This window comes from Symphalangus syndactylus, chromosome 17, assembly GCF_028878055.3.
Source record: "Symphalangus syndactylus isolate Jambi chromosome 17, NHGRI_mSymSyn1-v2.1_pri, whole genome shotgun sequence".
Lineage (NCBI taxonomy): Eukaryota > Metazoa > Chordata > Mammalia > Primates > Hylobatidae > Symphalangus > Symphalangus syndactylus.
The window spans coordinates 41,367,056-41,379,096 of NC_072439.2; the positions used below are offsets into that span (position 1 = coordinate 41,367,056).

General features: G+C 36.2%; 1 protein-coding gene across 1 annotated transcript in view; it reads left to right on the top strand.

Annotated features, from left to right (window-relative positions):
• The first annotated feature begins 3,918 nt into the window (after positions 1–3,918).
• The window catches only part of MUC19 (mucin 19, oligomeric), a 180,576-nt gene continuing 172,453 nt past the window's right edge, over positions 3,919–12,041 (top strand). Inside the window, exons 1-2 of the mRNA XM_063619954.1 lie at positions 3,919–4,033; positions 9,967–10,116. Coding sequence (XP_063476024.1) covers positions 3,919–4,033; positions 9,967–10,116 — 265 coding nt within the window. The remainder of the gene's footprint in view (positions 4,034–9,966; positions 10,117–12,041) is intronic.

A 12,041-nucleotide genomic window follows, 5' to 3' on the forward strand; every position in this document is an offset into this window, starting at 1 on the left:
AATGAAGAGTGCTTTAAGTATATGTATACATATTTAGATATATTTGTTTTTAGCAACTGCCTAGAACTATTACTAAGCAGGTCACACAAGATACATACAGTGTGGTTTGTTACTCATTTTCATCACAGTTTATGCTTTGATGGTTCTGTCTTGAATGCATATCCATATTAAGACTAAAGACACAAACAGGTAATCATGTTTTTCACAAATCAAGAAATTATCACCAATTAAAAAACTGGGTCATGATCAAAAACAACACTTTGAAACTAACATCTTTCCTGGATATTTTAGAAAGTTCATTAATTAATTTCAGAAATTAAAGGTAAGATGTCATTTATTTTGAGAAAATTAAACATTAAGCAAAATAAAAAAAATGCCTAGAAACAAACGTTGTTCTGTTCCTGAAAATGGCAGAAAAGATCACATTATCCAAATGTAAGGGAAAAAGTCTGCAAAAAGCAGATTTTTTCCATATCTAAACTTAAAAATCTATTCTCTAAATTTGAAAGTAGAACACAAAACATATGTCTTATTTTTCTCTGAGATTCCAGAATATAGAGAACTGCAATTATTTGTTATAATTGAGAGAAAATATTTCTATGTTTAATCCAACTATCTGGGAAATTGTCTGATGAACCATTAGAAAATGATTACTTTGTGTAATAGTGATTTTCATAATCTTACATAGTGTTTTGCTATATTCTTTTTTCCTGTTGCATAAATGTGTTTCTTGCTTCCTAACTAATGGAGCAAAGAGCACATTATTTTCAAAGTATTTATTAAATGTCATATCAACATAAAAATAATTTTAAAATTACTCGTGAAAGTATATTAAATTTACTGAAGAATTGGCTCATGTTTCTAAGGTAAATTCCTATATATGCATCCATTGTAGATCTGGAAAATGATTCTGACTATTTCAATAGGCTTTCCATAGATAGGCGACTTATCAACAAAATTCAAAGATTTTATGTATTTATTCATGATGTCATTGTGGGAACTAAGAAACATACTTGGAAATCTGCTCTTTGCGAAAATCCTAGGTGCCTTATTTGAAATAAACTTTTGTTGCTATTAGTCAGTGTGATTTATGTTTCAAATACAGACTCTCATCGTTTTCAGTAGGTTATAGGGTAAATCTTGGGGCCTGGAAGTTGCTGAAAGCAAATATTTAGGCAGTATCCAGATAATCAATTGGAAGAAACATTTGCATTGTTTAATCAAGCATAACTACACAGAAAGAAAAAAAATTTGAAAAACAATTTTTCTGGTTAAGTAGAATAAAACAGTTATAAGAGACTGTTTCAGGCATAAATATGCATAATCTACTTTTATTTTTTTCTCGGGCTATCCTATATTATCATTAAAGTCCATATTATTGATTCTGTTCTTTTATTCTTGTTTCTTTTTTGTCTAATTCACTGCTTATGAACACTCAGAAAATGTTTAGGGGAAATAAAAGCATGTGAAATTTAGATCAGAAAACATAGTTTAGATCAACAGCTGTAGTCATGTGAAAAAGATATAAAATATTGGCTAATATTAATTTGTGAGCTTAATTTATTTTGTCATGCATATTTTCAAGTCTTAGTTGGCATTGACATTTTGATATCAAGTATGCTGATAGGTAAATGTGTTACATAGACCATTTCCTATTAAATAGAAAAGCTGTGAAATAATAAATTACTGTTGAAGTATTACACTTAGATAAAAACAGTGGATTGCTTATATTAAATTTTAGGGAAGAATGAAAACAAAAAGAACATCTTTTTCATTGTCTTAAAATATGTTATAGAGAATTATAAAATAACTTTTTTTTCATTTTTAAAATAGATGTGGAAGCCTTACTTTACCGACAAAAATCAGTTCAGTATCTTTCAGGAATTAATCTTTACTTTGAAACATTATGCTGCATTGTGAGGCTGCTTTTGGAATCATAAAATTAATGTGTTTCTTACACACTTGGTTTTGTGAATGAGCTCCCATGACACCTCATTTACCCCACGTGATTCCGCAACTCCTTAATGACAGGATTTTGGTCTATGGTGTTCACCCTATATTCATAATTCCAAGAGCAGTGGCTGCAATGGAGTAGGTCCTCAGTACATCTTTGTTTTAAATGAATGAAATAAATTGGGATGATCAGTATAAGATTTATTTTGCCTACAAGAATTTTCTACATGAAAGTAACCAAATGCTTTGCAAGGTAAACTTTCTGAAATAAACCAAGGATACCCTAACTTCTTACCAAAGAAGACATGGGACTTCTGAAAATAGCTTAATCTTTTTTTAAGGACATGAAAATGCATGTCCATTATCATATTATATCTATACAATGATGCCCTTGGAATCTACTGACTTGTGTAAGACAGTTTGCCCCTATTCCAGAGATTGTTTCTGAGTTTCTGTGTCTGCTTTTGATTTGCCTTTCCGTCCCATCTTCTGTTCAACAGCTAGCTCTATATTCTCATGGGATCATCATGTCTGCTTTTAGCAGTCAGTTCCAATTCTTACTTATTGTTTTCAGTCCACTGGGCTGAGAACACCATCGATCCAAGCTCATTAGACTTGTACTGTGGTAAGGATGTGCGCTCTGAGTGAGGTCTCAAGAGATTTCTCCTGATGGGTACAGTGAATAAGCAACAATTCATACGTGGGCTCAATGATATCTCTATTTGCTGTAAGAGGATTTGGGGACAACTTCTTGACTGCAATCTACATTTCAGATAGTCAGAATTTTCCAGGTGTTTAACTTACATAGAGAATATTACTGTGCAGTTTTGTTTTGAAGCATTTATATTGTTTCCAAACCGCATCTGTAAACCATTTCTTCTTAGCCTTTGGCTGAATCTGTGTGTGTGCATTTGTTTGTGAAGCTACATAAGATTTGGTTTTGACAACAATTTGTGAGAACATATGGGAAATGCTTTATCTTTTAAATGTGCTATTTACTGTTTGTCTTAATTTACTCCTTCATCTCTGGGATAGGTTTACTGACCATTAAGTCCTGGATTTTCCTGAATTGGATTTTAGTTCAAATTTCTAAAAGTTTATCTTAGTATCAGACCACGTGCCTTGACTCTTTATTTGAATAATGCGTTCAGTTTGGGTTTAGAAAATTTAAAAGTTACAGAGCATAGAGAAGCGTTAAAAACAAACCACAATCCTGTAAGTCTCCAAATAAAAATGTTACCAAAAACATCTTTGAGGTTTCTTTAATATGTAATCAACGTGCAACTTTATGCAAAATTCTATTGCCATTGTTAAGTATTTTATTTCACAGAATTATTGAGAAAATTCTTTTGGAAACCAATGACTTGATGTATTTAATAAAAATATTTTTGTATTTGTAAATCTCAATAAGTGTGTGTGTATGTAAATTATACTTTTTGTTGTAAAGTACCCATTCTTATTGTGAGTTTTTGACTCAGCTGTACTTACAGTAGCTTGACAAGGTTGCACATTTACATGCCATTTATTTAAGTATGGAGAAAATTTACCTTGATTTACAATAATGACATTTAAATAATTTGTAAGTTGTGTATACATATATTTTAGTATTCAGCCGTAAACTAGAAATTGTAGATATTTGACTCAGATTAAGTAATTGTAGTTTATTCAGTACCTTTGTCACATGAAAATATCTTTTAACTAAAACTTCTGCATTTTACCAAAAGAATAATAGTCCTTTGAAGCACCTTTTCAGGCATCTAAAAATTATTGAGTTTTGCTGCATTCTAATTTATGCATTTAGACTGGGCATGAGAGTGACTGGAAAATTAGTCCAGACTTTCTCCTTTATGGCGGTATTCTGGAGAGGCAGAAGTGTACCATGGGCAATGGCTAATTACCATATTTATACCTGAGTATTAAATTCAATGAGTATATCTCTTTGGGAGCACCTCCTAAGGACAAGAAATGGCTGTCATCAAGATTCACTTTCTAATGGCAAATCTATCACTTAGAGACACTACTAATGACAGCAATTCTCCCTTTCTTTCCTCAGATGGTAAAATAGCAGCAAGCAGACCAGGTAAATTACTTTGTTCTCTTTTCTTACACTGTTTATACTCAAAAGTAATAGGGTGGTAGTGCTTTGCTTTGGACATAGGGCATATCTCCCCTGGAAAAATCCTTCAAATGCTTAAAATATAATCTCTCTTATTATTACAGACGTGCTTTAATGTGTTTTGTATAATCTAGGCCAGACATTTTAATCTTTGATCAATACTTATACAGGTGGTGAAATTTAAAATGGAAAATTGTTCTGGTTATTTGCTTAACCTAAAATATCTTAAATCTGTGATAGAAATGTGTATGTAAATTTAAGGCTTTCCTTTCCTATATTTTCATTGCCAAGACATGCTGTTGTTTTTCTCTTCCAGGATTAATTCCTTAGCGATCTGCTTTAAAATCAATCTAGTTTCAACAGTTTTACTAGATCCCATCAGGTGATTGAATATCACCATTATCCTTTACTGTTTGTTTTTCTACCCACTGAAATGAAAAAATGAGCCATAGCAAATCAACAAGACTGCTTTTATGAAGTTTTTCTGAAATCCAACATTAAGATTATTGCTAATATCAACTTAGATTCAATTTTATTCTGGTCTATTGTACACAGCAATCAAAATAGCCCAATATACTTTCCTGTGCTTTTCTTATAGGGCATTTTACATCCCTATCTCATTCTACAACATAAATAAAATGTAATTTTAAAAAGCCTTCTTTGAGGGAGAACATAAACTGAGATTAAGCAGCAGCTCAGATGTGTCAGGAAGACAGCAAGATTATTTTTCACAACTATGGACAGGACTCAGTAAGTTCCATCACAGTGATGTAGTAAGAGTTTCTCTACAAAATCTGGTTGTTACTTTTGTAAATAGGGGCATATGAGTCTTCAGCATTCCTTTAGAAGCCCCCATTCACAAATGAGAGGGAAGTAAAGGTACGCTTGGGATTCTATAGTTCTCTGAAAGTTCTATAAAATTTTGAAGAATTGAATTTATTCCTATGTGTCTCAGGGAAACTTCCAGGTCTGGGTATTATTTAGGAGAGACATGAGGTTCTCCAAAGCTAGAGCTGCCTTAAGTGAATAAAAATGGCAAGCAAGAAAGCCCCCATCAACCACTCAACCAGCCAACATAAAACTGGACAAACTGGCCAGGCATGGTGGCTCACGCCTGTAATCCTAGCACTTTGGGAGGCCGAGGCAGGCAGATCACGAGGTCAAGAGATCGAGACCATCTTGGCCAACATGGTGAAAGACCGTCTCTTCCAAAGAAGAGAAAAATTAGCCAGGCGTGGTGGCAGGCACCTGTAGTCCCAGCTACTTGGGAGGCTGAGGCAGGAGAATCGCTTGAACCTGGGAGGCGGAGGTTGCAGTGAGCCGAGACTGCACCACTGCACTCCAGCCTGGCAACAGAGAAAGACTCCATCTCAAAAAAAAAAACAAACAAAAAAAAAACTGGACAAACTTCAGGGCATTGTTATCCCTCAAACTCTTCACTCTTCAATGAGATCAAGATTCCTACATTTGAGAAAAGGATTATAGGCCAATACAGGACTTCGTTTTTTTTGATATCCACTGATTTTTACTGATGTCAGAAACATAATTCATTTGTTCCCATTACTTTAAAAATCTTCCTATCCACACAGCTGAATCATGTTCACCTCTCTTATCCAGCCATTTCTCTCCACAAGGTAGGGATGAAGAAGCAGAATTATGTCTATTTTTCTTTTCTACTCCATTCTGTGGTTTAAAATTAAAGTATAAGCTAAACCTTCCGAAATTTTGTGCAAAATGTATGCAAAATCTAGTATGACTTTAATATGAAAAATATAAGCATTTTATTTATCCTTAAGCTATAAAGTAAACATTTTATTTATCTTTGTGCATTGTATAAGCAATCTGTCTTTAAGCAAGATGAAGGCGGTGTACATCGCACTTAAGAGCAAAGGATTTCTTGGCAGATTTTTCTAACCGTGTGATCTTGGACAAATTATTCAGTCTCTTCTAAATATCTGTTTTCTCATCTACAAATGAAGTAGTTTAATGGCACCTATCCCATAGAGTTGAGGCTATTAAAGCAGTAGGGCATATAAAGTACTGTGATACAGATGTTGTACATTTGAAAAACATATTGACCATTACTCCTAAGAACTTCAGCAGCAAATACTTCTGAGCAAGTTTTATATAATAAAAACAAAAGGAATAAAATAAAGTTAATAAAGTTAGTGAAGACAAATGTGACACACTGAATATCTAGGATGTCAGGTCCACTCATGTCAACATTAGAATGAAGAAATACTGCTCTAATAAAATGAAGATTCTAATATATCTCTGGGGTTGAACTCAGGATAGGTATGATGAGTAAGGTGAACAAACACATCATGAATTAAATAAGTGATATAAAATGCATCTAAATGAGTTTGACGCAGTAAGTTTGCTGAGACAAGTCAAATGTATTAAAGGGCAGGGTTTATCCCAGTTGAATGCTGTGTGTAAGACACTGGACTAGGTGCACTCGTCTCAATACAGTCATTTAATTAATACTTCTATTATGAAGTGGACACGATCTTACCCTTTTTTATGATGTACTCCCCATTTAATAGATAAGAAAACTTTGTTTTAGAAATGTTAAATTGTTTATCCAAGTACAGGCCAAGAACACAGAACACAGCCAGGGGCAAAAGTACAAATCCAAGTGTGTAAATAATAAAAAAGTTACAAATAAAAGGAACAAAGTAGCAAATAAAATGTGTTTCTTTCTCCTACTTTGACAAAAATACACTCATGGCAAGCTGGAATGACATTTCCTATGCAGAATTTTTAGATTCATTGGAAATCAATGCAAGAACAGGGTTGCCTGTGCACTATCCAAGAAGTAGCCCTGCTCCTTTTATCTCAGGCTTAGTCACACTGGGAGGGACAGCCCAACTTTCCTATCTCAGTCCACCTCTTTCTGCAAACTGACCACCCTCTGTTCATTCCTCACACCTAGGACTTCAGTCTTTGCAATGTGGTCTCACCTGGGGCAGAAGGTCTCAGGAAATATGCCCCTGCACGTCCAAGTAGCAGGCTTGGAGCTGCAACCCGGGGGACTTAGAATATTGTCCAGAAATGGGGAGGCGCATGCACAGGATCTGAGTAGACAAAAGCTCTTCACCTTCGCCCTGTATTCTGTGTTCTCTGAGGAAGGCCATGACCCAGGAGGGCCAGCATGAAACCTACATAGATCACAGCAGTAACCTCTCTTGCCTAGGTCTAAGAGAGGTAATGGCCAAGACCACACTGATTGCAAGAGGGGGAGCCCAGATGGGTTTGCTGAAAAGTGCATACTTTTCACACAGCTGAATCTTTCTTTTCTTCCTTCTGCTTTGTCATCAAACTAAGATATTTATATATTAAAGTGCAGTTCTGAAACTACATGGCATCGAAGAAAGACAATGAGAGAGAGGGTAAAAGAGGAAACGAAGAACAGTATGTGGAAAACATGGGTGGATAGAGGGAAAGAGGAGACGAGAGGAAACGCTGCATGTGGAGAAAGGTAGTATAGTCATTGGAGGGTTACCTAATATAGGTAATAATATAAATCGACTATACATGATTTAAGCACTTGTATTCCTACAATAAAAAGTTTAATTATAGAATAGACATTAAAGCAGAATGTGATGCACATACAGGTTAAGAAGATTGCCAAAACAGAAAGACATAGGCAAGCAGATGTAATCTATCACATACATGTTCTCAAGATTAACAACTAGTTCTCAAGTGAACTTCATAGCACCATTAACCATATAGTTCAATCTAAATTTACAGGGTAGTTGGAGTGGCCACCTGTGTCTGCTGATTGTCTTTAAAAGAAAAAAATAAATTTCTTGTATATTATGACTGGAGGTAGGTTTGCAATTTGTAACCAGGCACCTGCTGAAGTTAGGCTCCTACCTCCCAGGAACCGAGGAGATGGGGAAGTTATCTTCCTCTGTGATGACATGTCAGAGTGATGGTGCCAGGCCCTTGGGGAAATATCTTGGGGGTGCTTATCTAGTCTTTAAAAATATTTTTATACATTTCAGAGAGGTAGAGAAATAAATCATAAGTTTTCTTTTCTTTTTCTTTTTCTTTTTTTTGAGACGGAGTCTTGCTCTGTTGCCAGGTTGGAGTACAGTGGTGCAATCTTGGCTCACTGCAATGTCCGTCTCCTGGGTTCAAACGATCCTCTTGATTCAGCCTCCCGAGTAGCTGGGATTACAGGCATGCGCCACCACACCCAGCTAATTTTTGTATTTAGTAGAGACAGGGTTTCACCATGTTGGCCAGGCTGGTCTTGAACTCCTGACCTCGTGATCTGCCTGCCTCAGCCTCTCAAAGTGCTGGGATTACAGGCATGAGCCACTGCACCAGGCTGAAATTGCAAGTTTTCTAAAGTAAATAATCTAAGCAAAAGTGTGTAGGGAGAGAAGTCTCTTCTCCTATTTTGAGTATAGAGAATTGAACTACTTATTTTTACTTGCATTTGCTCTTACATATTCTTCAAGTTTTACTTACAAATAATGTGTTTCATTCTCTTGTCTATTCACTGTTCAAAATGTATGTCTTCCACAACTTTACAGGAATATCATCATTATTATGACATTATTAATTCTAAAGTATTTCAATTTTATTGTAAAGATTTAAAAAAATGCCTTGACGGAAAGCACATATGCATCATGTAAGACAGTATTTCTTCTCTTAAAAGTGATCTTGTTGGTGAATGTATTTACTAAATAAATATGAATTGAGTATCCTCTATAGTTCAGGCACTCCTCTTGCCACCTGGGATACCTCAGTGAATTAAACAGGCAAAGAAACATTGGATTTATGCAGCTTAAAACCTAGAAGGATACAGTCAATAAACAAAAAACATTATAAGCGGTAAACATGTTATATTACAAGGTGATAAAATCTGTGGGATAAAATAGAGTAATATTAAATATAGTGGTAATTGGGAGTATAACAGTGGGGATGAAGTTGCAGTTTTAACTTGTCAGAGTGTGCCTCACTGAGATGAAATTTAAGCTGAGACTTGAAGGAGGCTTACTCTACAATTAATTTATGAGTAAATGGTTACAGCTTTGCAGGAATACAGAAAAGAGAGCCAGATGTGCTATCTTAATTTTGTCAGTTATAAGGAACAGTAGCCAAGGACAGTGTGGATTCAACATAGCAGAATATTTTGCTGGATGTCTACATTCATTTGCCTTGCTATCCATAAGGAAATATCTGAGGCTGGGTAATTTATGAAGAAAGGGGGTTATTCACCTCCTGTATTTGAAGGCTGTATAAGAAGCATGGCACCAGCCTTTACTTCTGGTGAGGGTCTCTGGGTGCTTCCACTCATGGCAACGGCCAAGGGCAGCTAGCCTGTGCAGAGATCATACCGTGAGAGAGGAAGCAAAAGAGAGAGGGATGAGGAGGAACGACAGCCCTGTGGGAAGTAACAGAGTGATAGCTCACTCATTACCAGGAGGACAACTCAAGCTATTCCTGAGGGGTTTGCTCACATGACCCAAACAATTCCCAACTGGCCCTACCTCCATCGCAGGGATCAAATTTCAACATGGGTTGTGGGGAGACAAACTCCTAAAAGAAGAGTTTGGGAAGAGGTGGGATGCTGGAACTTGGGACTTATGAATGGGGAAGAAAGCAGATTGGGGAGTTTCTGCTTCGTCCAGGTGAAGAAGAGTCTCTCTAGTACACATCAATGATTGAATTTCCACAGCTTGATTCTCCTCTCTTTCTTAAGGTCTTAGAACCATGACAAAAAGACATGGGTAGGTGGTATATGTTGTTCAAGTGCTGCCAGAATAATAAGACTTGTATAAAATAAAAAAGTGGCTTTTCAGAGTGTCATAATCAGACCACTTTTATAGTCTGTGCTAACAATGCTGTTTTCAAGTAAAATCTTCTGTTATTTGCTGTAGGTGGCTTCTCTTATGGTAGCTCATCCTCTGGTGACTTGGACAGAAAAAAGCCACTCTTTAGCTTGGAATTTGGTTCTCCAGGAGAGGCTGAAGACAAGTCCAGACAACGTCAGGATGCTGGGAGTTCAAGGTCAGAAGACACCCCAGCAGGTACTGTTACAGAAAATACACTTACCTAGCAAGCATGGTTTTTTTTTTTTTTTTTGGATAATATGATAACCTTTGTTTTATTGAAGACGTGACCTTAATAGAAATGTGAAGACCCTATAGGCACTAATGCTAGTTCCAAAGAGAGTGCTAAATTCTGTCTTTCGAGAATTCTGGCAAAGAGGTTTACAATAATTATTGCCCTGGTAATATTTATTTTGTATGCTATCTTTATATGTAGTATCTTTATTGTTATTATAATATATTTTATTGTATAAATTAATAATTTAAAGTGCTTCCTGGACCCACATGTAGTGTAAGATCTCTCTATTCACATTTCTGTAATCTAACCACCATTCATTTCCTACATTAGGATTCTCTCTTTAAATTACACCCTTAATTTGCTAAACAATATTATAAAGCAGAGTTTCTAAAAAGTTCATGGCCTGCAATTTTTTGGGGAGGAAAAATTTTAGATGTCTTTAGGTGAGGTATTTCATCTCTTGTTGTATAAAATTTTAAATATCTTTAGGTGAGGTGTTTCATCTCTTTTTGTATTAGTTTATTCTCATGCTGCTATGAAGAAATACCTGAGACTGGGTAATTTATAAAGAAAAGAGGTTTAATTGACTCACAGTTCCACATGGCTGAGGAGGCCTCAGAAAATTTACAAGCATGGCAGAAGGGGTAACAAACACATCCTTCTTCAAATGGTAGCAGGAGAGAGAAGAATGAGTGAAGGGGGAAGCCCCTTGTAAAACCATCAGATCTTGAGAACTTACTCATTATCACAAGAATAGCATGGGGGAAACCGCACCCACTATTCAATTACCTCCCACTAGGTCCCTCCCACCACATACGGGGATTATGGGAACTACAATTCAAGATAAGGTTTGGGTGGCGACAGAGCCAAACCATATCACTTGTTTAACACATTTCTTCCCCCTGCCAATTCAAATTTTTTCTGTATTTTCCTGGTCTCTGAAATCTGTATGGTTTGCACCTCTACAAAAAAGAGAAAGAAAGAAGTCCAGTGAAATCAATAATTTCAATATCTTATATGAAAATTTAATATTTGAGTTCATGTAATGAAAAGGCAGTGACCGCTTTGGGTGTAGGGGGTGAGGTTATAATATCTTTAGGCAGGACATAAAATTTTATATCTTTCCATGAGGTGGATATTATTTTATCCACATTCATTATGTAGTCTTCATTTAATAGTAAAATAAATTTTGTTTAAGGGAACTTTGTTTTAGAAGTGTTAATTTGTTCAACCAAGGACAGGCTGAGAGCACAGTCAGGGTCAAGAGTATAAATGCAGGTATATAGACAGTTAAAGGTTACAAATAAAAGAACAAAATGGTACATAAAATATGTGTTTTTTTTCCTTCCTTGACAACAATACATTTGTGACAACCTGAAAGGCAGGTTCCAATGTAGAATTTCCGTGTTTGTTGGAATTCAGTGCTAGAATAAGGTTGGCTGTGCCCTAGGCAAGGTCCCTATAGCCTCGCTCTTTCTATCTTCTGCTTAGTCCCATACTGGGAGGGATGCCCCAGCTTTACTATCTCAGTCCATCTTCTTCCACACACTGGCCATCCACTGTCCATCCTTCAGATCTAGGGTTTCAATCAGTGTAACGTGGTCTCACCTGGAGGAGAAAGTCTTGGGAAAGATGCCCATGCAGGCCCAGATCCTGGGTTTGGCTGTAGCCCTGGGGACTTCGAACATGGTCCAGAAATGGGGTCGGGGATGACACAGGCTCCAGGTAGGAATGCCTTCTTCACCCTCAGCCTGTAGCGTCTGCTCTCTGCAGAGCATCATGACCTGGGGAAGGCCAGAGTGAGACTTGCCTAGATCAGATTAGGAACTTCCAAAATGTATGGATTCGATGATTAAGTCCCAGTGGTATATGTTGTTTCAAGTGC